The following is a 27,546-nucleotide window of genomic DNA, read 5'->3' as shown; positions in this document are numbered from 1 at the left end:
TAACAAAGGATAAAATTTAAGCCACAAATGTAATAGTTGCATTTCTAGATTAAAAACTAAATATATTTAACAAAAAGTAAAAGAATAGACAATAAAAAAGTTTATTTTCAACCAAATAGTTTAATTTTCTACTAAATTGTTGGATTTTCAAGTCAGAGGAAAGAATTATCCACCAAAAAAATTACATTTTTATTCAAAGAGTTTAACATCTAAAAAATATATACATTTTCATCTATAATGTTGATTGGTTGTTAAAGAAGATTAATTTTCTAAAGACTAAAAATATTATAAATAACACCAAAGATTTTTAACCAAAGAGTTGAATTTTAAATGAAAAGATATAAATTTTGAACAAAAAATAGCATAATCAGACTGTCAAGCAAAGAGATGAATTATCAACAAAAAATGCATTTTTAACAGAGGGGTTCAACTTTCGACTAAGTAGTTTAATTTTTTAACAAAAATATAACTTTTTTAGAAAATTGATGCATTTGCAACAAAATAATAATTTTTTTAACTGAATAGGAAAGTTTTTAATCAAACGAAATTAATTCTGAACGAGAAATATAAAATAGACTTTCCAACAAGGAAATTTCAAGGGCTTTTACATCATTTATAATTTTTTGAAATTGATTTTTACGTTCTCAAAAAATTTAAACGGATTTCAGGGCTTTCTAGAAGATTTGGAAAATTATACAAAATTATAAGAACATTTCGAAAGGTTTTTTAGGATTTTCAAATATTTCAAAAAAATTATAGAAATCTTTGGAAAATAAATTTAATTTAATTGCGATTTCAAGGGGTTCTTAGGGATTCTACATATTTCAAGGGATTTTTAGGGATTTCAAGAACTTTTACAAGATTGAAGGATTGTATTAATTTTTTAAGGATTTCTAATAATTTTAAAGATTTTAGATACTTTTTATAAAGTTTAATTTAAGTAATATGGAAGGGCTTTCAAATGATTTATACTTTTTTGAAATGAAATTTTACATTCAAAAAAATTGCAAAGATTTTAATGGATTTTGAGTCTTCCTAAAGGATACCAAGAGATATGAAAATTTTTAATCGGTTTCAGAGTGTTTTTCGGGATTTGAAATTATTTTGAGGACGTTTAGAAGGATTAGGCATTTTATTCAATCATCAAATATGTCAAGGGATTTCAAATATTTCTAGATATTTAAATAATTTTTTAGTTAGACTGAATGAATAAATTTAATTAAAATCAGGGCATTCTGAAAGATTTTTAAAAATATATTGTATTTCAAGGAATTCAACAAAAATTTTGTAGGATTTCCAAATATTTTAAGGGATTTCTAGAGAACTTTGAAAAAGTAAATGAAATTTCATTTATTTTCAAGGTATATTCTTAGAAATTTTAAGGCATTTTAGGAGTTTTACAAATTTCAGTGGGTTCTAACCAATTTGAACAAATTTCAAAGTTTTTATTGATTCAAAAATATTCCTAATGGAGTTGAGAGATTTCAGGAGCTTCCAAAAGTTTTTTATAAAACTTGAATTAAAGTTTAAGCGATTTTGAGAAATATTAATGGAATTAACAAAGTGTTATTGGGTAAAGCTTATTTTTTCAAAATCACTATTTGTGTGTACGCTTTCATAGGAGGTTGTGCGTTGTCTCAAAAAAACATTCCTTGATAGTTTCTCTTCTTTTTACAATAATTCTTTCCATATTTTCATTATTATTTATTCCATTTTTCTATATTACATTAAATATTTTGAAAAAGTTTTTTATTTTATGCGATCTTGCAAATCTTGCAATCTAGTGTACACTAAAAATATGAGTAGTTAAAAAGAAAATGTAAAAAATCGCGTGAATTCACAAAAATGTAATCCCTTCCATCATAAATAATTATAATCTAGTAGCATCATATCATATGTGATGTAAAACAAAGAAAATAGTCTCAGGACCAAAAAATAAATTTTCTAGTATTTATTTTAATTCTGAATAATTAAGATTTCCCTTATCGAATAAAAAAATCCCCATGGCACCACGACCAAAATTGAATTATCTGGAGCTCTATGTTAAGAAGCAGCTGTGTGATACCTCAAAGATACCTCATGAGTTGTAATAAAACATCAATATAACACATAATATGATTATTATTCATTGCTATATTTCATGTTTAGCCGTAGTAAGCCGTTGTTTTTATCCATATTTCTCCATCATACACTCACACGCTAACACACCGCTGACCTTTCAATTGTGTTAGAATTAGAGCCCCTTCGCAACATTATCGTGTTTCTTTTACTTCAATTTGCTTTTTCTCGTAAACTCGTAAAAAACTGGTTTCTGCGTTCCTGCACAATTTTGTCGAAATTTTCTTGAAGTTTTGTATATGTTTACAAATCTTTTAGAATACCCTGAAGAACATAATTATTTTGTTAACGTTAAAATACATTTAACAAAAGTACAAATCATTTTAAAGCCTTTAATGTCACTTAAATTAAAATTATTCGTAAATATATTTATAAAAATCTGCCTACTGCGCGGGCACATTTACATCACGCGCTGAGCACGCGGCTCGTTTCGCTCGCGAGTTTGAGTGCGGTTAGGGCGCGCCAACTTTAAAAATTAAAACTCAAAACATCCACCATTTTAATTTTGTGATTGTGAATTCTCTTCTGTTAAAGCTCTTTTGGCTTTAACGAACACATTCTTCTAACTCATCTCGTAATTCGCACTCAATTTTGTTCCAAATGTCAACTTCTCTACATTATGCTCAACACTTTTTTTTATCAAATATAATACATTTCTTATGTAAGTCTGTCTAGGATTGTTTATTAAGATATTGAAAAATAAGGCACAAATTGTAGTTGTGATGATTACTTTAATATTTGTTTCTTATTTTGCATTAAATTATATTGTTAGCTGCGCTGAAACATGTATCATTCCAATAAATTTATATAATTACAATTTATAATATGCATGGAAATTGAAACATACGTACTCTTATTGCTTTGCTTTTCTAACTTTTTATTTTTAATCTTTTGTACGATTAAACAAAAACTGCGCTTCCTATAAAAAAAAATCGCAAAAATTGTTAGATCTATTTGGTTGAATACATTTTGTCTCGTTTATTTTTGTAGCTTTTATCGTTTGTACGCAAATTTAATTTTCTTTATTTTCAATGTGGTTTTCGATCAATAAAACAAAAACAACTTATCCTGTAAAAAAAAAATTCAGGATAAAATTTTTAGATCGTTTTTAGGTACACGATTTCTGTCGATCTATCTCTTTGTATATCTTGCTTTGTTTTAACTTTTTGAATTTTTATCAAGAATGGCTGGTTAGCGAACTCGATCTTTCTTGTTGGTCACGCAAACTGTATGCCAAAGCACAATCCAGTCCGACTAGTCTTTCGAAAGTTGTCCGATATACAGAAAACCAGCACCAGTACCACAACAACAACAATGACGAAAAAGACGAAGCTGGACAGACAGACATAACCCGACGTAAAAACTTCTTTTCCTGGTTCAGGGGGCCTCAAAACTTCGACATTTGATAATATCCGCGAAAGTCATTTTTCGCATAAAACTAATACCTTCTCATTATTCTTCAGAATGTAATACTCGTTTAAATAACCAGAAATTTTTAAACTCCTAAGTAATCTTAAAAAATTTAATAAAACCCTTGAATCTTGTAAGCTTTGTTGAAATACCATAAAATCATTTGAAATGTATGAAATCCCTAAGTCCTAATGTCTGGAATTCAAGTTCCTTGAAATTTTTTGAGAACGTAAAATCCATTTTAAAAAATCATACATAATTTAAAAGCCCTTAAATATTGTTTAAATAAAACTTTATGATTAAAGTTACCCGAAAAAAAATTTTAATTCATGGATATTTTTGATATATCTTGAAATCCTTGTATATTTAAAAAGAATCCTAATTTTGATATAACTCCTTAAATTACCTTCAAATTCCTTAAAATCCTTTGAATCGCTTGAAATACTTGAAATTTCCTTGTTGGAAAATTTAGCATTGTATTTTTGGGTTGGTATTCATTCCGCTTGGTTAAAAATTTCCCTATTTGGTGAAAAATATTATTATTCTGTTAAAAAAAATCAGTTTCTTAAAAAAAATTATCTTTTTAGTAAAAAATTCAATTACCTGGTAGAAACTTTAACTATTCCATTTTTGGTTTGAAATTCATAGTTTTTAATTTAAAATTCAACTTTTTGGTTGAAGCTCTTTTGGTTTATTCAGCATATTCTTGGTGTTTAGAAAATAAATTTTCTTGGAAAACAATTTGACTTTAGGACTGAAAATATAACGATTTGTTTAAATGTTAAACTTTTTCATAAAAATATAATTTTTTGATTAAATACAAATCATTTTAGATAAAAATTGATATCTTAGGCTAAAATCGAATTGTTTTCCTGCATAATGATTCTTTTTTTTTTTTGAGAATTAACTTACTTTATTGAAAATGTAGCTATTCCATTTCTGTTTGAAAATTGGCATTTTATATAGAAAATTGATCTTTTCATATGCAAAATCCATGTTCGTTAAAAATTTGCTTTTTTGAATTGAAATCATTTTTGGTTGAAATATTAACTATTAAATGTTGTTTAAAATTTGCCTTCTGTAACTTAAGAATTCAGCTATTGGCTATAAATTTAGTTTTTCTTCATTGAAGATTCATAATATAAGTTGAACGATGAACTGTTTGGTCATGAATGAAAATGCTTGTTCAAAATTCATATTTAGGGATTAAAAATTTAACTTTCTTGTGGGCCATTCATATTTTTGGCTTTACTATTCATCAACTTGGTGTAAAAATTAATTCATTTGGTTTAAAAAGAAACGATTTTCTGAAACTTTCGTTTTATTTTTGTTAAAAATTAATTTTTTCTACCTAAAAATTGAAATATTCCATTTTTGGTTCCAAATTTATCCTTGATAAGTTAAGATTTCAACGATTTGTTAGAAAATCCATATATTTTGATGAAAATTTTTCTGTTTGAGTAGAAAATTAATCTTGTTCTATAATATAATAATCTTGTATCTATTTCAGTTTAGAATGGTATCAATTCGTTTTTTTTTTGTTGGGAAGTAATTTTTAACTAAAAATGTACCCATTCCAATTTTGGTATAAAACTGACCTTTTTCAGTTGAACGTTCAATTCTTTGGTTAAAAATTCACGTATTTTCTTGAGAACCCATCTTTTCTTAGAAAAGTAATCTTCTTGGTTATAAATATAACTATTTTGTTTACGGTTTATTTATCTAATTGAAAATTCAAATATTTTTTTAGTCATCTTTTTTGGTCAAAAATTTAACTGTTTTTTTCTTCAATTATTAAAATCAAAAATTCATACTTTATGAATAAAAATTAACTTCATTCTCGAAAATTTTAATTTTCGGATTGAGAATTCCACTTTTTTTTCCAAACTCGTCTTTTTGGCATTTAAATTCAACCATTTAGTTCGAAATACAAGTACTACTTTTTGTGTTCCGTTAATATTTATAATATTTGAAAATAAAAATCCAAGGACGCGAACGTTCACTTTAAGTGCATAAATTTACTGCTAGTGATTAAAATAATTATCCATTCATCCTATCTTTACTTTCTTGGGAACTTTTTTAATTAACAACATTGAATCGCAACGTATCGATCTTGTTAATCGTAAAATGTTTTTAACTTTTCCAGCAGATTTTGAAAATTGGAGCAAAAACTTGGAAAACCTGTTAATGTGGGAAAAGTAGAGGCATTTTTTTTATCAGGAAAAGTCAGAGTAACGTCAGACAAATAAATAAACTTCCAGATTTAAGGAAATTTCTGTCACATACTCTTTAAATAACTATTAAAAATAATTGGTTCAACAATCTTATTTGCAAATAAAAAAATTGATATTAATGACATTTAAAACTATTTTTCATCTTTAATTATAGCCTAAAATGTGATAATATATTTTGTTTTTGATAATACGATTATAAAATATTCCTGTAATAACCACGAAAAATGTTTAATTAATGGAAATTTGTTTACTTGAATAAAACATTTTAAAATAATTAATTTGAATAAATAATTTTTTAATAACCTTTATGTATTGAGAAATCGAATTGAAATGTCGGAAAAATGACAAAAAAATATTCTATTTCCTTATATATTCATTTCATCAGGGCTCACGACTCTCATGTTATTTTTATTTCTATTATGCCATCCTAAGATATACAAAAAAATAATTGGCGAAATGCATACCGGGATTAACGCGAGTTTTTGTGAAAAGTGTAAAGAATAGTGCAAAGGATTAATTCAGTGACAGTTTTATTTGTGAAAAACGGTCTACAAGTTTGTGAAAGTTTCAGTTAATAAAATGAGTGTAAACGGTGAAGATGCAGGCAAAGTTTTGTCTGATAAAGTTGATTCTTTAAAGCTGATAGAATTGAAAGAAGAACTGAAAAAGAGAGAAATTAAGGCGTTGGATAACAAAGACGATTCAGTTACTCATTTGAAGGCAGTGCTTGAAATTAAAGAAGAGCACGGAGACAAAGATGCAGAAGAAGATGAAGGTAGGTTAAAGATGGAGAAACGAAGAAAACTTTAAAAGCTTGAAAGAGAATGACGGTGATACAGATGGCAGCATTAATAATGATTCCAGTCTTAGAAGTAGAATCGAAACAAAGTATTTGTTGACTTTCATGAATGTTCAGAAGACAATGGATACTTTTAGTGGCGACAATTCCATTAATGTGAAAGAGTGGCTGAAAGAATTTCAAGAATTGGCCAAATTTTGTGATTGGTCAGATATTCAAAAAGAAATATATTCAAAGATACTTTTAAATGGCCCAGCGAAGGTGTTTATAAAATTTTTAAAATACTAAAATGTGGACTGAGTTTAAAAAAGCCTTGATAGCGGAATTTTCTCAAGTATTAGACAGCCTTCAAATGGGGGCCGTTCCTTTTTCGGAACGGTAAAAATTAAGAAAGGTAAAATTTCAGAATGGGTTATAATACATAATGGTAAAACTTAGGAATAGCAAAACTTTGGAAAGAGCAGTAAGTCGAAAATCCAAAACTCTGAAAGGTATTTCTTTGGAAACCAAAGAAGCGGAATGGGTGAAAATTCAGAAGCGTTAAAATTAGGAGAGTGAAAAATTAGGAATATGTACATATACGGAGAGGAAAAATTCGGAAAGTAGAAAAATTCGGAATTGTTAGTAAATGTACCTCTGAGCAGGTGTATAATTGTTTATTTATGGTAGCAAACAGATGTTTATCACAGTGAATTTAAATATCATATAATAAATTTATGTTGTACGTTGCAAATTGTTTTTAAATTATATAATGATAGAAAATAATTATTTTTTCGTGAAAAATTAAAAATGATGGATATCATAAATTTATTATGATATGCTATTACATTTACTGTGATAAATATTTGTATGCTACCATAAATAAAAAAACTATAGACCTGCTAATAGCAACATTTATTTACTATTCCGAATTTTTCTACTTTCCGAACTTTTCCTCTCCGTATTTTTACTTATTCCTAATTGTTCACCCTCCTAATTTTAACGTTTCCGAATTTTTACCCATTCCGCTTCTTTGGTTTCCGAATAAATACTATTCAGAGTTTTGGATTTCTGATTTATTCCTTTTTCCGAATTTTTGGTATTCCTAAGTTTTATCATTATGTATTATAACCCATTCTGAAATTTTACATTGTGCCGAAATCTGTTGCCTAAGGTTATGTTGATTGAAAAATGAGCTGATAGTATTGTTGCGAGGTTCAAACGGGCTCAGCTTAAAACCAAAAATTGAATAGATCTACTAACTATGGTCGAAAATGAGGGAAAAAATGGGTTCGCGATAAAGAATGGCATTTTTTGTAAGATAATTAATGAAGATGCACTAGTAGTTGTTCCAAAGCCAATGCAGTGACAGCTAGTTCAACAAGTGCATGAAAGAGGGTATTTTGCGATCAATAAAACTGAATCGATTTATAAAAGAGACTTTTGGTTTAAAGGAATGCGAAGCAAAGTGGAAAAAATTGTGCGAAATTGTGTAAGCTGTATTTTATCTGAAAGAAAACAGGGAAAGCAGCAAGGTCTGCTTCACAACATTGAAAAAGGCAAGTATCCGCTGAATACTTTCCACGTGGATCACTTTAGTCTCCTTCCGTCTACGAGGAAAAACTACAGTCACATTTGCGCTGTGATAGATGCTTTTACAAAGTTTTTATGGCTTTATGCAACAAAATCTACGAGCGCCGCCGAAGTTTTTCAATGTTTGAAAAAGTAGTCAACGATTTTTGGAAATCCTCGGAAATTCATATCAGATTGAGAATATAGGCTTTCACATCTTCCCAATTCTAAGCCTAATGTAAGGAAGAGGACAAGTGAAAAGGGTTAATATAACATTTATACAACTTTTAACGAAACTGACAGCACCAAAACCTGCCAAATGGTATAAACACTTAGATGTTGCTCAAAAATATCGAAATACGACTGGATGTTAATAGAAATATCGGATCAACGCCGTTTATTCTACTGTTTGGAACACACATGAAAATGAAACATTTGCAGATAAGACAAATTGTCGAGAAAAATTAGAACGTAATGTTTCAAGAAAACCGAGACGAAATTCGAAGAGAAGCAAAAGAGAATATATCCAAAATATAAGCCGAAAATGAAAAGTCCTACACTAAGAAAAGAAAAGTAGCCAAAAAGTAATTGTATGATGATGTGGTAGCGATTGTAAGAAGACAAAGTGGAGACAAGCTCAAGTTTTATTAACCGCTACGGAATCGAAAAGGTTGGCAAACATGAAGGCCCAAATCTCACAACATCATCTGCTGACCATATGAAACCATAGATCGACGGGTACAGTGATGAATCATTTGAGAGCGATAGCGATGATAACATCTGAGGTCAGATTTTAACGCAGGGTGATCGAGTGTAGTATCCAAATTATCGATGTTTAGCTTAAGCCCAACTTCAAGTTGGAGACTATAACCTACCGTCGATTTGAAAGAGTATATGTATAAGAATTCAGAATAGCATATCGACCACTAGACGATACATAAAGTATAAAGATCCTGGCTTTTCGTGAATCATGATGTTGCTCGAAGTCAGTGTTGCAAAACAACTGATGATAAAGACGTGCTCACTTATTTATACCCTTTCTCAGGTTATTTTTTTACAATCGTTCATGTTATCTGAATAAATAGAAATCTTTACACTAATCTAGATATCCTTATTCATAATACCACAGCATTATTTGTTTTTTGTTCGTTGAAAATTATTTGCTTGAACTAAAAGTTTGAAGATTCCATTTTTAGTGTAAAAAAACTTATACCAGATTGTTTTTTCAGGTTTTAACGCCATCATCAGGCGTTAATGACTTTGCAATAAGTATGCGACCGGATTATCATCGAGCCATCATTGATACGGTGCAATACTACAAGTGGAAGAAAATCATCTACCTCTACGACTCCCACGATGGTAAGAATTTTAAGTCATCTTTTTCTCATTTTATAGCGTAGAATCTACTGCGAGGCGGTACAGTAGTTCGCAAGAAGCCGACAGTTCTTGTCTTGACTCGTATTTTTATTTTAGCCAATTCTCCTGTGGCCAAGTTGCCTCGGTCAATATTATAGGTAGCGAATAGCGAATAGGTATGCATACTCTTCAAGTCTCGAGAAGCTCGAGGAACCCAACTTCATGTTTATTGCAGATCGTACGAGTGTTATCGCCCAAACGAGTGGCTTTTTATTGGATTCATATAGATATCCGCATTTATCTACTAAAAAAAATGCATTCCTCAGTTGACAGAATTTTTTAGAAAAAATTTAATATTTATACTTCACCGTCGAAAATTTTCTGCACGTCTAGCGTGAGTGGTACTAAAACTAACTGCTGGCCTTGAAACGTGTTAAATCGTTTCAGAAAAAGCAAAACACTTTTTCGTAAAAGTGTTGGAAACCTTATGATATTCTGCTTAGAATGAATTCTCATAGAGATATTTTTTAGTATTAATTTTCTCAAACAATAATAATCTCTTTTACGCCGTTTTTAAATAAAATCAATTTTTAAGTATTTATAACAGGCCAGATACATGCACTTCTTTCATTTTATTTTGTATTCATAAAAATATTTATGAACATCATTTTCTACAATAATCTCATAAAAATATGCCAACAATAAATTTGTAATGTCTTTCTTAACAAAAAAGTTAAATTTTCTATAACTTTATCATGCTTTCCACAACATTTTTATCCACCTAGCCAATTGCTTTAAAAGCATTAAAAATGAACTACAATGTTTCGTTAGACTATGTATGTTGTATGTATTTAATCTCTCCCTTTTGCCGGTTTGAGGGCCTTCGCTCCCTGTACATATATTTATAATTCCATCCTTAGTCTAACTTAACTACTACTTATATTCTATTCTTTCGCATTACGTAGGATAAACAACAGTAACAGTCGTAACATTAATTCTTAAAATGAGCGAGCTTCCAGGGCTTCCGTTTCCTCTTACAATAAAAAATGCATTTTCCACGATATTGAAAACAAATCACGCTTTTTTCTGTTTTTTTCAGGATTACCCGTTTGGCTCTGCCCTACTCCCTTGCTTTCGCTTACTTCTTCCAATTTCTTCAGCCACATCACTCCCTGTCCACTACCATCCAAGATCCGTCTTACACACTTATCCACACTCAACTGTCCCTCTTCCTTTCCTGTACCTCGAATCTATTATCTTTGTCCATCTCTCTTCTCCTTGTTTAACTAACAGCTCTAACTCTATGCCCTGCCACTCCATAACACCTTCAGGAATATTACAAACCCTTCTCATTTTTCTCCTTTCTTCCTCACATTTTGAATTTCCCAAATTGCCTCTCGCTTCATTGTTCCGAACTTTTCCCAAACATGCTTGTGCTATTCTGTTTCCCTCTCCCCTTTTTAGCTTCTCTTCAAACCTCCAGACTCTCCTAATTCGTCTAGTAACCATATTTTCTCTTCCCAACTCTTCTCTTAACATGTATCCTGGGCAACTCCAGCTAACTTCCATTACCCACCTTGAAAATCGCTCATGTATGCTCTCTACTTTTCTATGTTCCTACCATCCCCAGATATCCACACCATAACACAAAATTGCCCAAACGAACGCATCAAACAATCAGACCCTCATTTTACAATCGTTCTTAAACCTTCTCTTTCCTATACCCCATACTTGGCCCATTACCTCACTCGCACACTCAATTCTTTTCCTCACTTGCAGCTCGTTTCCCCCTTCTAACTCAAACCGAAAACCCAGGTAACACAACTCCTCCACAATTTCCATTTTCGTCCGTTCATCTTCCAAACGTAATTTATTTTGCTCTTTCTATTTCTGAAGCACATCACCTTTGTCTTATCTGCGTTCACAGTCAGACCTTTTGCTCCCATATATTCTTCGAAGATTCTCATCATTATGTTCATCCCTTTCTTATCATCTGCTAACAGAACTACATCGTCCGTGCATGCTAGAGTATAGTTTGTTATTACCCAGAATCGTTCCTCCTTTCCCTTTCTCCTGTAGGTTCTTCTCTAAGTCTGCCAGCAGGATAATAAATAGTGACTCAAAGGGCACCCTTGCCTTGGACCTTCGTCTGTCCAGAAAATCTGCCCTTTTTTCTTTACTATTTTTACCCTAACCCTGGTTTCAGTAAAAAATTTCCTTTATGCTCTCCAGCAACTTTTCCTCTACACCCCTCTCTTTCATTGCCTGCCATAGCACTTTTCTGTTCACTGAGTTTAACGCTGCTTTGAAATCTACGAACAAAGCGACTGGTTTTCCTTTCTTTCTCCCCAAATTTCGATTTACTAAGTAGTTAAGTACGTAGATATTGTCTATAGTTTCCATACCTTTTCTATATCCCGTCTGATTATTTGGGATACTTTCTTTTTGTTCCACCAGACTCTCCAACCTTTTTCTTAAGATTTCTGCATATATTTTATAGCCGATTGACATGAGAGTGATCCCTCTGTATTCCTCTACCTTCTTTCCTTCTTCTTTCTTGACAAGCGGTACCACCAGTCCCGTCGCGTCGCCCACTCTTCCAGCCAACCTTCCCCTTTCCAGACTTTGTTGTAGATCTTCCACATCCCATCCCTAATCCCTTCTCCTCCATACTTTATCGCTTCGTTCTCCATCCCATCTTCTCTCCTTTCTATATATTTGGACAGAAAAATCAACTGCTCAGTTAAAACCAAAACATGTTTGTCTAAAAAAGTTATTTTTTTATTTGAAGATTCATATTTTTTGTTGAGAATTCAACGTTTAGGTTGAAACTTCATTTTCTGTTTTTTTTCTACAGATTCATTATTTTAGTTGTATATGTTCATTGAAAAGTTTAATTATTTTGTTAAGTTTTTTTGGCTAAGGAATAATTTTTTATCTGTAAATGTAAATATTCCATTTTCGATTAAATATTTATCTTTTTCATTTAAAATTATACCTATTTAGTCGGAAATTCATAAATTTCCTTCATAATTCGTCTTTTCGGAAGAAAAGAAAAAAGACTAATTTATTAGAACTTAATTTTTGTAAAGATTCATTATTTTAGTTGAAAATTAATCTCTTTAGGTAAAATTTTTACTACTTTCTTGGAAACTCGTGTTTTTCAGCTAAAAATGAATTGTTTTTAACCAAAAATTTCCTTATTCTATTTTTGGTTGAATGCTTATCTTAATAGTACAAAAATTTAACTATTTAATACAAAATTCATGTATTTTGTTGATAATTTGTATTTCTTAGGACAAAATTAATTTTCTTGGTACACATTTTTTTCTTAAATCTGGAACTACTTTGTTAACATTTTCTTAATAATTGTTGCATGTTTATTATATTTTCAAAAAAAAATCATCTCTGGTTAAAGTTCGAATATTTTGTTGAATTTTTTTTCTGAAAATTTAAATGTTCTATTTTTTGAAAAAAAAATCAACTATTTTATTGAAAATTCATCATTTTGGCTATTCCTGATGAGCCAGAAATTTGAAATTTAGTGCAAAATTTGAAACATTTTATGCTTTAGAAATAGAAACTACACATAATCTTCTCTTATCGGAGCCCACAAAAGGAGTCAAGAAACCAATTTTTGAAAGGCTTTTGCTAAAAATATATCGATACAGCCATTGTTATTAAATGAGCTTTTAGTTTATTTTCAACTTTCAACGAGAAGTAATTTCAGTCTAATCCATCAAACTTTATACACGAATTGTTAGAAATTAAATACGTAATCCTTGTATACATTTATATATCGACTTGAGCTCAGGTCGGCTCTCATTGTAAAAGTTGATATATTTGCGAAGAGATTACAACTTAAAGTTTTGATAATTCTAGTTCATAATACACGGATTTAACAGAATTAACAATAATTACAAGAGCTGCGATATAACTCTTATGAGTAGGAAGGTCGTTCTAGATTTTGGATTTGGGAACCGAAAAGCATAATTTCCGATTCTGTAAAGTAAAAAAAGTTGTGATTAGGTAATAATAAAAATAAAAATACAAAGGAAATAAAGAAAAGAGAAGAAAGGGGATTCGGTTTGTTTCTTTCTCATTTTTCTTTCCTCTTGTTTATTTTTTCCAATTTTTCTTCCTTTTTTAGAAAAATTATTATTTTTTTTAAAAGAGCATCGTTTTTCAAATCGCAATAGGAACATTTTATGGCGGTTGTGCAATTTTTATTTCCCACGTTGGATACTTGGTTTTGCTTTTAGAAATTCTTTACAATAAAAAAATTGGAACAACTAATGAAATTTTTAGGAAAACTATTTTAGTTAGTAAATAATGGTCATGATAGTTAGTTGTGAGAACTATTCTGTTTAGTAGGGTCGTGTTCAGTAGCTGTGACTATCTGATCAGGTAGACTAACTAGTTTGTCATTGTTCTGTTTAGGTATGATAAACGACGTCTACTAACATATTTTTAGGTAACACCACTTTGTTTTTGTTTTAGTCTTTTTTTTTAGTTCATCCCATTGAGATCTTTATGATTTAGATTTCGGTACATAAAATAAAACACTTGTAAATAATTTCTTCGATACACTTCATAGGATGAACTTTGTAGCAAACCCATGAGAATGGTTAGGTAGGCCAGCTGTTTACTTATTTGATATTACTCTTTTATTAGATAGCACAACAATTCCATTAGTTGCAGTGACTATTTAGTTAGTACGAACATCTAAGGAAATGGTTCTTCCAGCTAATCAAATAGCAGTACCGTATCATAGAAATGAAATAGTTGGCCCAACTAACCATTTTTGCAGTGTAAATCTAAAAAACTTGGTGACGCCCTAAGATTGTAAATTTGTTAAACAAATAAGTGAATGGTACAGAAGACTGATTTGTTAATAACTCTCACTAATTAAACGTTACTATCTGCAAATTCGGTATTACTACCCAAATAGTTAGAAGAACTAATGAATATTTTATTAATAAAAAGCTAGTAGCCCTAACTATTCAATCTCTCGGTGCAAATTGTGGTTGTGTCCATAAATAATAATATTAATAACGACAATCTTTCACTTTCAGAATAGAAAGTAAACATCTCACAACTTTCGCGAGCTGCACACGAGAAAATACTATTCTGCCATTAATATGAATTAAAGAAGACACGGAGCCCGTGTTAGCGACTAATAGAATAACTCTACGGATTCCCTGCGGTTCTGCCCTATGTTTCCTAGTTCGTAATGTCCTTTGCGGATAGCTTGGAAGGAATTGCCCGTTGAATCGTAAATTCTAAAGTTGACCTTGCTTTTCTAGTAAGTTCCTGTAATTCTGAATAAATTCTCCTTTTCAAGTTTTTGAAATAGAATAAAAAACTCTGTTAAGAATTCATAATTATCTAAATTGGAATCAAACTAACACATAGTAAATCTCGAGATACCAACCCGCTGGAAATATATCATCCTGATCCTCAACTTCAGATAAAAATTATCATTTATTATACTCTAAAGATATTGTAATTTTATTATATGATAGCGTAAATTGAAGGCATTAGCATTTAAAAGTGCAACACAAAATAAAATTTTCTATGTCATACTGATCTTCTATTGTTGTGGCGGACTAAGAAAAGACAACAATAAGGAAATTTTATGTTCTGGACCGCTATGCTGGAACCTTTTTTTTGGATCAATTGTCTTAGAAGATGGCTCAAATTAAGGGTATTGGCCTGTATGTCTTTATCAAAGAATACATTTTTTATGTCAATTATATTTGAAGCTTATCAAACACTGAAAAATAAAAATAATTTAGACACTTCATATTTAGCCCACTATGCTGGAACTTTTTTCTTTTAGACCGAATGTTTCAGAGAACGATCGAATTGTAAGTAATTGAATACAGGCGTTTAATAAAAAAATAAATTTGGCTCTAGTATAATGATGATTTTTATTTATCAAGAATTGAAATTTTATAATTTGTATTCCTATCCTGGAATATTTTCTTTTAGATCGATTGTCCTCGAAGATGGCTCAAACTGAAGTTTATTTTCAAATAAAAAAAGTAAATCTTCAAACAAATAGTTATATTTAGAAAAATTTAATGATTAGTTTCATATTTCAAAAAATTAATTTTCAATACAAAAAACTAATTAACTAAGTAGTTGAATTTTCAAACAAATAGTTGAAATTTTAACTAGAAAAGATAAATTTTTAATCAAAAATAGAATATTCACATTTTTTGTTAGAAAAATTAATATTTAATCAAAAAGCAACGAATTTTCAACATAATAGTTCTATTATTAACCAAAGAGATGAATTTTTATCCAAACAAGTATTATCTTTTGCAAAGGAGATTAAAAAAGTGCATTAAGTTTCCTAGGACCAACAGAATTTTTTAAATTTGAATTACAAGGAGAGAAAAAGTTTCCAATTTTTCTATTTTGGACTAAAAATACCTAAGACTTTGGATTTTTTGGTTAGATTTAGGTAGCTCAAGGATTTGTTAAAACTAAGTGTTTTTTTAGTAAACAAAATTGAGGAAATTTCTTTGAAAGCTCAATTTTTAAATTTCAATGTGCGTGCAGACAGTCATGAGTTGAATCTGATAAAAAAATTATACTCGACAATTGCTAATCATGAAGATTCATGAGCGTCAATTTATCTTGAAAATCGGGGTATTCTGATGCATTGCATATCATTCCGATCCAATTTCAGAATAAAGTTGATCAACTGTAAAGCAAAAGATTTTATTTCCAGATATAGAAAGGAATATCTTTAAAAAAGAAAATTCTTTTTTCTAGCAGCTAATACCTTCTTTGGCCATAATTAATTACAATTAAGTATTGTTTTAATAATTATAAAAAAATTCATGTTGCTATTAATTTCAAATATAGAAACGAGGCCTATAAATTAGCAAATGAATCGAAAAGGAAAGAAGCATATTTGCTATTATAGACCTTCATGCTCGAGTGCCTTCAAAAGCATTGTTACTCATTAACTATCTAAGTTTCTACGCAGGGCGTATCACGTATACAATCATTATGAAGGAATAACCCTGACTCTGATTTTCTTAGCTAGGAAATTAAAATTAATATTCCAATATGAAAATTCCATCATGATTTTAATTTTAATGAACAAAAAGTTAATAGAAATGTTTTATTCTTCAGAGCTTAAACCTTTTAGGGAAAATATTGGATCAAAAAATTCATCTGCTAAACAAAGGGTTTAATTTAACCGCGCAAATCAAACGCGTCAGCAATTAAACACTTTACAAGTCCGAACCAGTGAAGTTTATATGCCTGAGCTTTGGTGCTGTCGAAGTTTAAACGATTTAAACTTGGAAAGTGCAGTTGCTCAGGTATCTTTAACTTTTCGAACGTCGAAGCTTAAGTGCTTTTAAGATCAGACCAAGTTTGCACTGCGATTTCAATGTTTTCGAATCGACAATATCGAAGCTTGAAAGTTCCGAAATTTTTAATAAAAAAATTTAATTAAATAAATAAATGGCGCTTCGTTTATTAATTTTGATGTAACAAAATTCTCTAAGCTATGATATGGAAAAGAAAAATTGAACTGTTACTGAAATGTCATCCAAAATGTCACGAAAAACAATTGCGATGCAAACAACCTTTCAAGTACAACTTTATGAATTTGTAAAATAAGATTCGCAATTTTCATTTTTTTTCTGAATACGTGAAATCTTATAAACGACTTAAGATGTAAAAAATCTCTCATATATCTATCGAGAATCTCTTGCCACTAACTTATTGAAATCACATGTCAAATAGTTTGATCGATTAGGATGTAGAAATGAGCACATGCAATATTGCAATATGAAAATCCTTAAATTACTAAGATTTAAAGTTAAAATATATATCATTCTCAATATAATAGTTGAATTTTCAGCCAAAAAAGCAACTGGCAAATAGACAAAAAATTTCAACCAGTTGAATTCAACAAAAACTATCAATTTAAAAAAAATAGTTGATTCCCAAACTAAACAGATAAATTTACAGCAAAGAAGCATAATTTTCTACTTAAAAATACTAATTTTTAACAAATAAGTTTGTTATCCTGAGAATATCAGATTTATGAATAAAGTTAGTAATTTTCTTTTGTTTCTCTTAACCTTTTTCTTCATGGAAATTTTAAATCAAGTCTAAAGCAGCTGAGATAGTGTCGGGAAAATCACTTTGTTTAGAAACAAGCCTGCGAGAAATTGATCTTTTAAATCATTTATAGTATAATTAATATAAAGATAAATACTTCTAATGAAAAAAAATTATTTAATTTTATAACATTAATATGTCATATAAAAATTATTAATTTATTTTAATATTTTTTCATCCCTCAAATAAAACCCATAAATCGATTATTTTTATTATTATATTTTACAATGTAGCGACCACCTTCGTAGCTATTTTTAATAATTATTTAAAACTATTTCTGGTTATAGTTCCAGAAAACATTATTAAATATTTCGAGCCGGGACTCATTTCCTTTCTTATACTTTATGACGGTCTGTTTATGTCACGTATTTCGTTCGATGTTTTTCGTTGATATTATAAGCAAATGATAAAGGCTCTGAAATCTGCGAGTCAGGATGGGTACGTGCCCTGTTTCCATGCCAGGCCCAGGACGGCAATGAATTCGTCATGGAAACCTCAGTTCGTTTCCGTCTCTCAAACTATGTGAAGCTCGCTCAGAGTGTTTTTTAGTTATTTAAATCACTGAGATTTATTATTTATGTGCCCTATTCCGCCTCATACAATTTTATTTATTTTGATGAATAATAATTTTTTTTTAATTATAAAAATTTTTTAAATTATAAAATTTTCAATAATAATTTTAATTATATAAAATTTAAATAATCACATCTGTTTCCTAATCTTCTATGTAGATCAGTCGACTCTTATGAAATACTATCCGCAGAATGTTTGTCCTCTTCTTGTGATATCAGTCCAAGCTCTGTTTAAATTTAAAATAGCATCCAACCAAGTCAAATCAGGTAGCTCCGTTTTTTCATCCTAAGCTTTGAGTAATGTTTTTATGAATTTGTTTCAATAATTAACTTTAAGTTTCTTGATGATTTCCTGATAAATTGGTTTCAATTTTTAATTCAATTCAGTTTTAAGCAATCCACATCCACGGTTTTTACTGTTTGCTTCAAAACTTTTGGAGAAGTCGGACAATTATCCACAAATAGATGAAATTTCCGATTGTCTCTATGGAATGTGCAATCAATTTTATAAGGTTAGTCTTCGTACATTAAAGTTATAATACAAGTTTAAGTATTGTATTTCTAAAGTGTTGGTAAAGATTCGACTCCCTTGAAACATCGCGGATTCTTGAACTCGCCAATCACCAGAGTTACATAGGTTATTATAATAGCGGTGCACATAATATTTTTCGAATGATTGAGGAATTCGAATTCTCGAACTTTAAATTATTGATAAATAATAACATGGAAAACGTTCAGTTTCAATCGATTTAAGTGAAAAAAATGAATGGTTCTCGAAATGTTATAATCTTAGTTAAGAAAACCTCCTACTCAAGAAAGGTAACTTTCCGAGTAACGCGTTACTATCAAAGATACTTTATTTGCATCTGCTCTCACATTTATCGTTCGATTTTGGTTTTGAGTGACAAGAACAACATAAAGTACAATGTACACGTACGTGTATTTGAATACAGATAGTGGTTCTGCTGTAAGGCTAGTAAGATAGAATTGAGATTCTCTTGTCAGGCACGCTTCTTCCGAACTGTTTGCAAAAGCTGAAATGGTCAAACGTACGTTTCTACTAGTTGGGAAACTCCGATAAGACCAGCCAGCCGCAGGTACCTCGGAATTGGTAAGGAGTTTAATTACCGAATGCAAATGCAAATATACTTTGGGGACTCCTGCGCGCTATCTAGAGTGAATTCGGCTATCCCGAATACCGTGCCATGAGCATTGAGCATTTGCCGATAAACGCGAGGCAATACGAAAACAAACAAGGACATCTCAATATGGGACCCGTTCATTTTTCGGAACGAATAAAATTTAAGAAAGGTAAAATTTCAGGATTGGTTATAATACATAATGATAAAACTTAGGAATACCAAAAATTCGAAAAAAGGAATAAATCAGAAATCTAAAACTCTGAATAGTGTTTATTCGGAAACCAAAGAAGCGGAATGGGTAAAAATTCGGAAACGTTAAAACTAGGAAAGTGAACGATTAGGAATAAGTAAATATACGGAGAGGAAAAATTCGGAATGTAGAAAAAATCGGAATAGTAAATAAATGTTGCTATCAGCAAGTCTATAATTTTTTATTTATGGTAGCATACACATTTTTATCATAGTAAATTTGAATATCATACCATAATAAATTTATATTATTCGTCCTTTTAAATTTTTTCACGAAAAGATCATTATTTTTTATCATTATATAATTTAAAAACAATTTTCAACGTACAACATAAATTTATTATGATATGATATTTAAATTCACTGTGATAAGCATTTTTTTGCTACCATAAATAAACAATTATACACCTGCTCAGAGGTACATTTACTAACAATTCCGAATGTTTCTACTTACCGAATTTATCCTCTCCGTATATTCACATATTCCTAATTTTAACGCTTCTGAATTTTGACCCATTCCGCTTTTTTGGTTTCCGAAGTAATACCTTTCAGAGTTTTGTATTTCCGACTTATTGCTCTTTCCAAATTTTTTCTATTCTTAGGTTTTACCATTAAGTATAAGAACCCATTCTGAAATTTTACCTCTCTTAATTTTTACCGTTCCAAAAAATGAACGGGTCCCCTCAATATGACATTCCATCCACAATTAATTTCTCTACCGCAGAAAGTTAATTACTTAATTATAAAATATTTTCTTTTCACTGGTTATTATATAATAATAAATTTGAGGCCTTCAGCAGTAGAGAGATTAGTTTCTTATTAATGATTAAACATTTTCGGTTTTCGAAACAGATCTAGTTCCTTATCAAGGTAGAAAGATACAATTAGTTAAGTTTAAATATATCTCTGAAGAGATTATTGCTGATGCTAATTGCTACTTGCATATTAAAATAATAAATTTTTTGTTTTGTGTGTTTAAAAAATAATTTTCGCAACCCAAAAACCTAACAATGAAAAACTATTAGTAACAAGTAGCATCAGCGATAATCTCTTTGCATCTTATCTTTTTCATCTTAATGTGGAACTGAATCTATTTCGAAATGAATTGGTGCTTTATTATTATTATTATTAAACTAAAATATCTGCTGGTAAAGACTATCAATTTGTTATTAATAACTTTATGTTGTTTTGGCAATAGATACTATAAATTTTCTTATTATTCGATTATAATTGATTTTAGTTTTTCTTCTACATGGTCTTCAATAAATATTTTTTATAAATTGATTTTTGTTTTTTATTTTCGAAAAAAATTATTTTCTGGCTCCTCTGGGATCGTGATGAAACTAAAACCATATCAATTGTGCCAAGATCAGGAAATTATTTTGAAAAATTGTATGGTGCCTGCAGAATAATACAGAGCAAAGTCGAAATATATATCTCCAAGCCTCGGAGTCATTTAAAAACTTGAAAATAATGTCACTAGTAGCAACAAAATTTAAAAATAGAAGGAAAATAGTATTAAACAATATCTTAAATATTACATCGAGAGGTTAACTATTTATTTACCTGGTATGCAATATACATCTCTTCTAAAATCACGTGAAATTTGACCACGTTTTTTAAAACACCCTGAAAGCCTTGAAATTTGTTGAAAGCCTTTAATTGACTCCAAATTCAATTGCGATCCTGTGAGACTTCTGTAGAACTAGATATTATTGTTATTATATATATTTTTTAATCAGTGAAAATCTTTGAAATCCCTCAATACCATGGAAACACCATGGAATTTTTAAATTTATTTCGTAATTCTATAAATCTCTTAAATTTGATGATGGAATTTAAAAAATTTTTTTAAATCTTGAAAATCACTAAAAATTAGATAAAACCCTTTAAAATCCCTTAAAATTTTTGATATTTTGTTTTATTCTTCGCACCCTTTTTTAAAATAGACTATATTCCTTAAAATCCCTTGAAATTCTTAAATAACTTTAAATCACTTGAAATCTTTAAGTTGCCTTCAAATCTGTAGAAATCCCTCGGAATCTTATATTTTCTTAGGAAATCCTATAAATCCTTAAAATGTGCTAAAATCCCATAAAGTCCCTTAAATCTTGAAATTCGTATAAATTTCTAGATGTCCCTTAAAATTTAACTTAATTACATTTTTTCTTAAATTCCTCTGGCAGTACGTTGGAATTACTTGTAATTAAAAAAACATTGCTAGTCTGAATACCTTTTAAAAATATTTTAACGTTTTTCAGAATCTTATAAAAATTTTTTAAACTCCTCAAGGCTATTTTTATATCGTAAAATTCTTAGAAATTTTTTAATATCCTAAATTTTTCAAAATCTTGTGAAATGCTGAAAAATTTTTTAAATCCCTTAAATATTGTGAAATTCGTAGTAATTCAACATAAATCGAGTAAAATCCTGTAAACAATCTTAAAATCTGTAATTTTTTTCGTAATTCTTTACAATTATTTTAAAATCTTTGGAATTCTCTGAAACCGGGACAACTCCTCTAAATTAGATAAGTTTATTCATGATCCCTTGCAATCTTTGACACTTTTTTATTCCTAGAATCCTTGAAATTGTCTAAATCCCTTGGAAATTTTAAAATCTATCAAGATTTACTAATATTCTAAGAATTTCTTTGAAAGACTTTAAAAATGTAAAAACCTTGCCCAATTCCTTGGAATGTTTTAGTATCCTCAACTCTTCATAATTGTTTAAAATCCCTAGAAAGGATTAAAATATCTTAAGCTTTTTAAATTCCTAATCATTCCTAAAATCTCGAGTGAAATCCTATAAAACATCTTAAATCTGTAATATCCTTCGATTTTCATTTTAAGATTTCAAAAGCTTTGAAATCCTAAAAAATGCAGTATTTATTTAAAGCCTAAAACCTCTTGAAATTTTTCATTTTTTTTGAATTCCTCGCAATTATTTTAAAATACGCTACATTCTTTTAAATTCCATTTTAAAATTCTTTAAAATTTTCAAATAACATGAAATCATTTTTAATTTTGATTATTGAAATGGTGGATATCTTATTTGATCTAATCGGCGAAAAGAGCGAATATATGTGTAAGGAGCAAGTTTTTTCAAAATAGTAGTAAAATAGTTTCTTCATTTAAAATAACTGTTTAAACAGGCCAATAGGATCGTGAGTCTGAGAACTGCAAATTCTGAAATGTATACTTTTTGGAAAAACTTTGTATTTATTTAGAAGAATATATTTTTGCCCGTTTACAATATATATTTGAGTGATGCAAAAAAATTATTTTCTAAACTAAATATTCCCCATTGAACATTTTTATTGTTTATTTGTGATTTTCTCAACGTTTACTAAATTTATGTATTAAATTTGTATACAAATTGTATTATCCTCTTTCATATTAACATAATGTAAGATAATTATCATTTTTTAATTATTATTAGAAATCATTAGTTAAAAAAACCACAATATATTTAAATGTTTATTCAAACTTAAAAACAAAATAGTGCAACTCTAAATGGTTGAATTATAAATTTAGTGTACAAAAAATCCCCTGCAATGACGTCAATAAATATGTGGGGGATTCCACACTTGAAAACATGTTTGTTCCAAAGGCATAACTTGAATCATTGTTTTTTTAATGTGATTACAAATTTATCATTTACTGTGTAGACATATGAACTAATTTAAATTTTTTGACTATTTAAATCTTATTTTTTCCTTTTCGTTCATTACATTGCGTTTTTATCATCTTACTTTTACTTATAAAAAAAACTGTGCATGACTCTTGAAAGAACTGCGTCGCAGTAAAGTGAAGGTAAAAATACAGGTGAAGGACCTTAAAGAAGGAGGATACAAAAATCGACAAAGCAGGTTTTCGAGTCACAGGAAACCGCGCAATGAGTAATAAAAATCAATCGGTTTATTTTCCTTGCGTTTTGATACTAATATATATTTTTGGACGCACGTGAATGATTTTAATAAACAGGACATTTGGAAAGTACGCGGTATTCACATGAAACAATTAAACTCTAATAAAAATAAAAAATGTAATAAAGTGATCAAACATGTACGCATAATAATGACCTTTATAATATGGGAATATAAACTTACATTTTTGGGGTTTAATTATCATTTTATAAATTCACATGCTTGAACGATAAAACATGTTATGAATTTTGATTATGTTTGCTAACGTAAAAATGAAACGTTATTTAGTAATCGAAGTGTTTACATAAATTATAATATTATCCTTATTAGAATTCTTGTAGTAAGCTGCGGAATATTGCACATTGTATCCTGATAATATTAAATTTCACGAGGGAAAACTAAATTGAAATAGAAGACTCTTCTTATATTACTAACATACTTCATGTTATCTTTAACGAGAATTAAAAATATTGGAACTTTACTTAAAGAATTACTTAAAAAATGTAATTTTTATATTCGATGCTCGTAAAAATATGTTATCAAAGGTTTGTTGAGGCCTTGATTACTTATTTCCTTATTTAATACCAAGAGGATTTTGTTAGATTTATTTTATTCATAGTTTATCGATTATTATTTATTACGCTCTCTCATAAGTCGTAAAATTCCCTTTTGTTGTGCAGCAACAACGATTTCTGATAATCAGTTGTTTATTTATATGTTCATAAACATTGGGTTTTATTTAATCCCTATTATTCACATGGAAACAAGGTTATGGTTAATTTCACATAAATATCCTATACAAATATCCTATACAAACAAAATATTAAATTTCACATTCGTTCGTTTTATCAACTATTTCCGAAAATACTAACTTTTCACGATTTGGAGAAAAAAATATATAAATAAAGATTGTTTGAGTAATTTCCAAAGATGTTACAAGAAAGATTATTTCTTACATTCATCAACTATATTATTTATATAGAAAAATAGAAACTTTTCACGAATGACTGCAAAAAATTACTGTTTGAACAATTTAAAATAAGTTTAAAAAAATATTTGATAACTTTCTAGTTATTTGATACCAATTTTATTAAAACCATTTTTTGATAAGTTAAAATTTTTTGGTTTTAATCATAAAAAACGCTGTCGAAAATTAAAAAACTCAATTTTTTGCCAAAATATAGAAAATACAAAAAAAAAAGAATTCAAGAAGCAAAATTACTCACATCAACAGATAAATTTTTTTTATAAAGTTACATATTTTTCATTTAAATCGTCAAGAATGTTATTAAAAATAAAAATAAACTACATTTTTCGTCAAATTTATGTAAGAGATGTAAACAATGTTCATGAAAAAATTCTTCATATAAAAAAGATGGACTAATTTTGTGAAAAATATTTTTTGATAAGTCACATATTTTTTTGCTTCAATCGTTAAAAATTCTATTAAAAACAAAAAATCTCTTTTTCAGCAAAACTATACAAGATACAAAAAAAAATTTTGAACAAATTTGATTGAAAATTTTTTTATAAATTACATGTTTTTCTCGTAAAAATACTATTAAAAATAGATAAACATCTTTTTTCGGTAAAACTATGCAAGATACTAAAGAAAATTAAAAGACAAACGATTGCTCATCCAAAAAAGGTATAAAAATGCGTGGTTAATCATTTTTTTATAAGACGCGTTTTTGTGTTTAAATCGTAAAGAATAACAATAAAAATCTAAAAAATAGGATTTTCGGTAAAACGTCAAGAAATGCGACAAAAATGAAAAAAAAGTTATTTTTCCAAAAAAGATGTACAAATTGGTTTTATTTAGTTTTTTGATAGGACACTTAGTTTTTTTTAATTGTGAAAAAGCTTTCTAAAACTCAAATTTTTTGATAAAAAACACATTATTAAAAAAAATGGATTTTTGGAAAAACTACACGAGATACGAAAACAAATCGTTAAAAAAAAGATCGAAAAATTTTTACAAATTATTTTTTGAATGGAAGAGTACTCTTTATTTCAATCGTAAAAAATAATATTAAACAAAAGTAGAATTATCAGAAAAAGATTGGGTTTTGTCGTGTAATAATATGTCAACTTTTAATTTTTTTAAACGGATCTTTTTACAAATTACAATACCAACATTTTATGGTTAATGCCCAAATTTGGTTTTTGGGTTCTTGGTTATATTTTCCGGAATTCTATACATTAACTTGATTATTGGACATTAAATACGATTTTAAATTTGATTTTGAATCAAATTCAAATTTCTTTAATTTTTAAACTTATAATGATAAAACTAGCAATTGCAATTATATGATTTTTTATGTATTCGAAAATATTGTAAATAAACTCGCAATTGGTTTGACTCAATGCACATATACTTAAGTAGCCTAAATAATTAATTTAGCAATATAAAATTCTGCCGTATTTAGGTTGAAAAAAATGAAAATACAAAATTCTATCAAATTTGATTTTCTCACTTATTTCAAGTCTTTTATGCTAATTCAAATGCAAGGACGCACACATGATACAGCGCGTACATCGATACAAGGCAAGGTCAGCCAATAAACGTCACTTCACAAAATCATTTCACGACTCGCGGTAGTGGTGAGGCTTTGCAGACTGGAAATATCCGAACGTTTACATTTTTTGATCCGTGGAATAAGGGAGAGTTCACGCTATATTTTTTCTTTTCAGTATATTTTAATAAATACCTGTTAAAAAAAATTATTCCCATGTTTTTCTGACACCCAGTTTGTCTAAAACAGACCTGTAAAAGTATAAGGGTTTATTAAAATAAAAAATATTTCGCAATATATTGGCTCAATTATTAATTAGCATCATAACATACATTTCAGGTTTATAGGATAACATTTAATTTTAGGCTTTTGATCTCATTTTCAAGATTCTCTTCTGTCAAGAGAGGGTAGAAAAAATAAATTTAAAACTCGTGTCTGCTAGTCCGGTAAATAAATTCATTTGCATACGCTTCTCGGAAACTGAGTGTGGGAAGCCAGGAGAGTGGAGGTTGGAGGATCAGCAGGGAAAAAGAATTAAGTACTGTGATGCCTGCACTCGATTTCGCATACCGATTTCTCCATCTGCAATTATAATAGTTTTCTTTTCAGTTTCCGAGGTTACCATTAAATTATCGACGTGTCATTGAATGGGCGAGGAAATAGTTTAAGTTCTCAGCACTTCCGCGATAAGATTTATGAACGGCACGAAATAACTCCCGCAGTTTCTTGCGATTCATCATCGGCCGTTGTCGTTGGAAAGAGTGCTGTGCAGCAGAACGATGCTGCAATCAAGCTAACGTTTCTTTCTTACCAGGAAAATAAAAACGGAAAAACAAATTTTATTCGATTATGAGAAACAAAAATGACCATGTGCGACGGAAATTCTGGGTTACAAATCATAAAGATGGATATTTAGTGCCTTAGTGTAATGGATAATTTTATGTTGAGTTCTTTCAAAAGTTTCTTTACTGATGACTTAAAAGACTTCAGCATTTAGCAGGTAAATATCGTCATCAAATAAATACATTTCTCACATTTAAAAACTTTTCATGCTTATCGCCAGGAAATTTGATCGAATCCATGAAAAAATAAATACATTTTTTCAATGATATTTAGATGTAACGAAAGTCCCATGAAGTTTAGGACGTATTACCCATAAGAAAAAGGTTTTTTTGCATACTTTATTCAGAATTATTAATCCTAGCTAAATCGAGTTAAAAATCAAAATTTATTTTAACAATTATTCGTAGTACACGAATAAAATTTAACTTGTTAAATTTCTCCTCACTTAGTTTCATTTTTGGGATCCCAATAAACTTCATTAGTGAAAAATAAGTTTTGCGAATTTTTTGCCTTGAATCATGATTTTTTGTGACCTTGTTATGCACATTCTTGCTAATATATAAGATACTGCTTTATTATTATTATTATTATTATTATTATTATTATTATTATTATTATTATTATTACACCATTAAGCCATTTCCCTTTCGGGGTAGACGTGACTCACTCGGCAG

General features: G+C 29.0%; 2 protein-coding genes across 2 annotated transcripts in view; both read left to right on the top strand.

Annotated features, from left to right (window-relative positions):
* LOC117176999 (glutamate receptor 1-like) overlaps window positions 1–27,546 on the top strand; it is a 176,419-nt gene that overhangs the window by 8,174 nt on the left and 140,699 nt on the right. Inside the window, exon 2 of the mRNA XM_033367444.1 lies at window positions 9,342–9,471. Within this exon, the coding sequence (XP_033223335.1) occupies window positions 9,342–9,471 (130 nt within the window). The remainder of the gene's footprint in view (window positions 1–9,341; window positions 9,472–27,546) is intronic.
* Window positions 26,659–27,546, top strand: part of LOC117177000 (facilitated trehalose transporter Tret1-like) — a 24,205-nt gene continuing 23,317 nt past the window's right edge. Inside the window, exon 1 of the mRNA XM_033367445.1 lies at window positions 26,659–27,029. The gene's annotated coding sequence lies outside the window, so the exon portion shown is untranslated. The remainder of the gene's footprint in view (window positions 27,030–27,546) is intronic.

This window comes from Belonocnema kinseyi, chromosome 7 (assembly GCF_010883055.1).
Source record: "Belonocnema kinseyi isolate 2016_QV_RU_SX_M_011 chromosome 7, B_treatae_v1, whole genome shotgun sequence".
NCBI classification, from domain to species: domain Eukaryota; kingdom Metazoa; phylum Arthropoda; class Insecta; order Hymenoptera; family Cynipidae; genus Belonocnema; species Belonocnema kinseyi.
The sequence above is the reverse complement of the archived record's forward strand: the minus strand, read 5'-3'. Positions and strand labels throughout refer to the sequence as shown.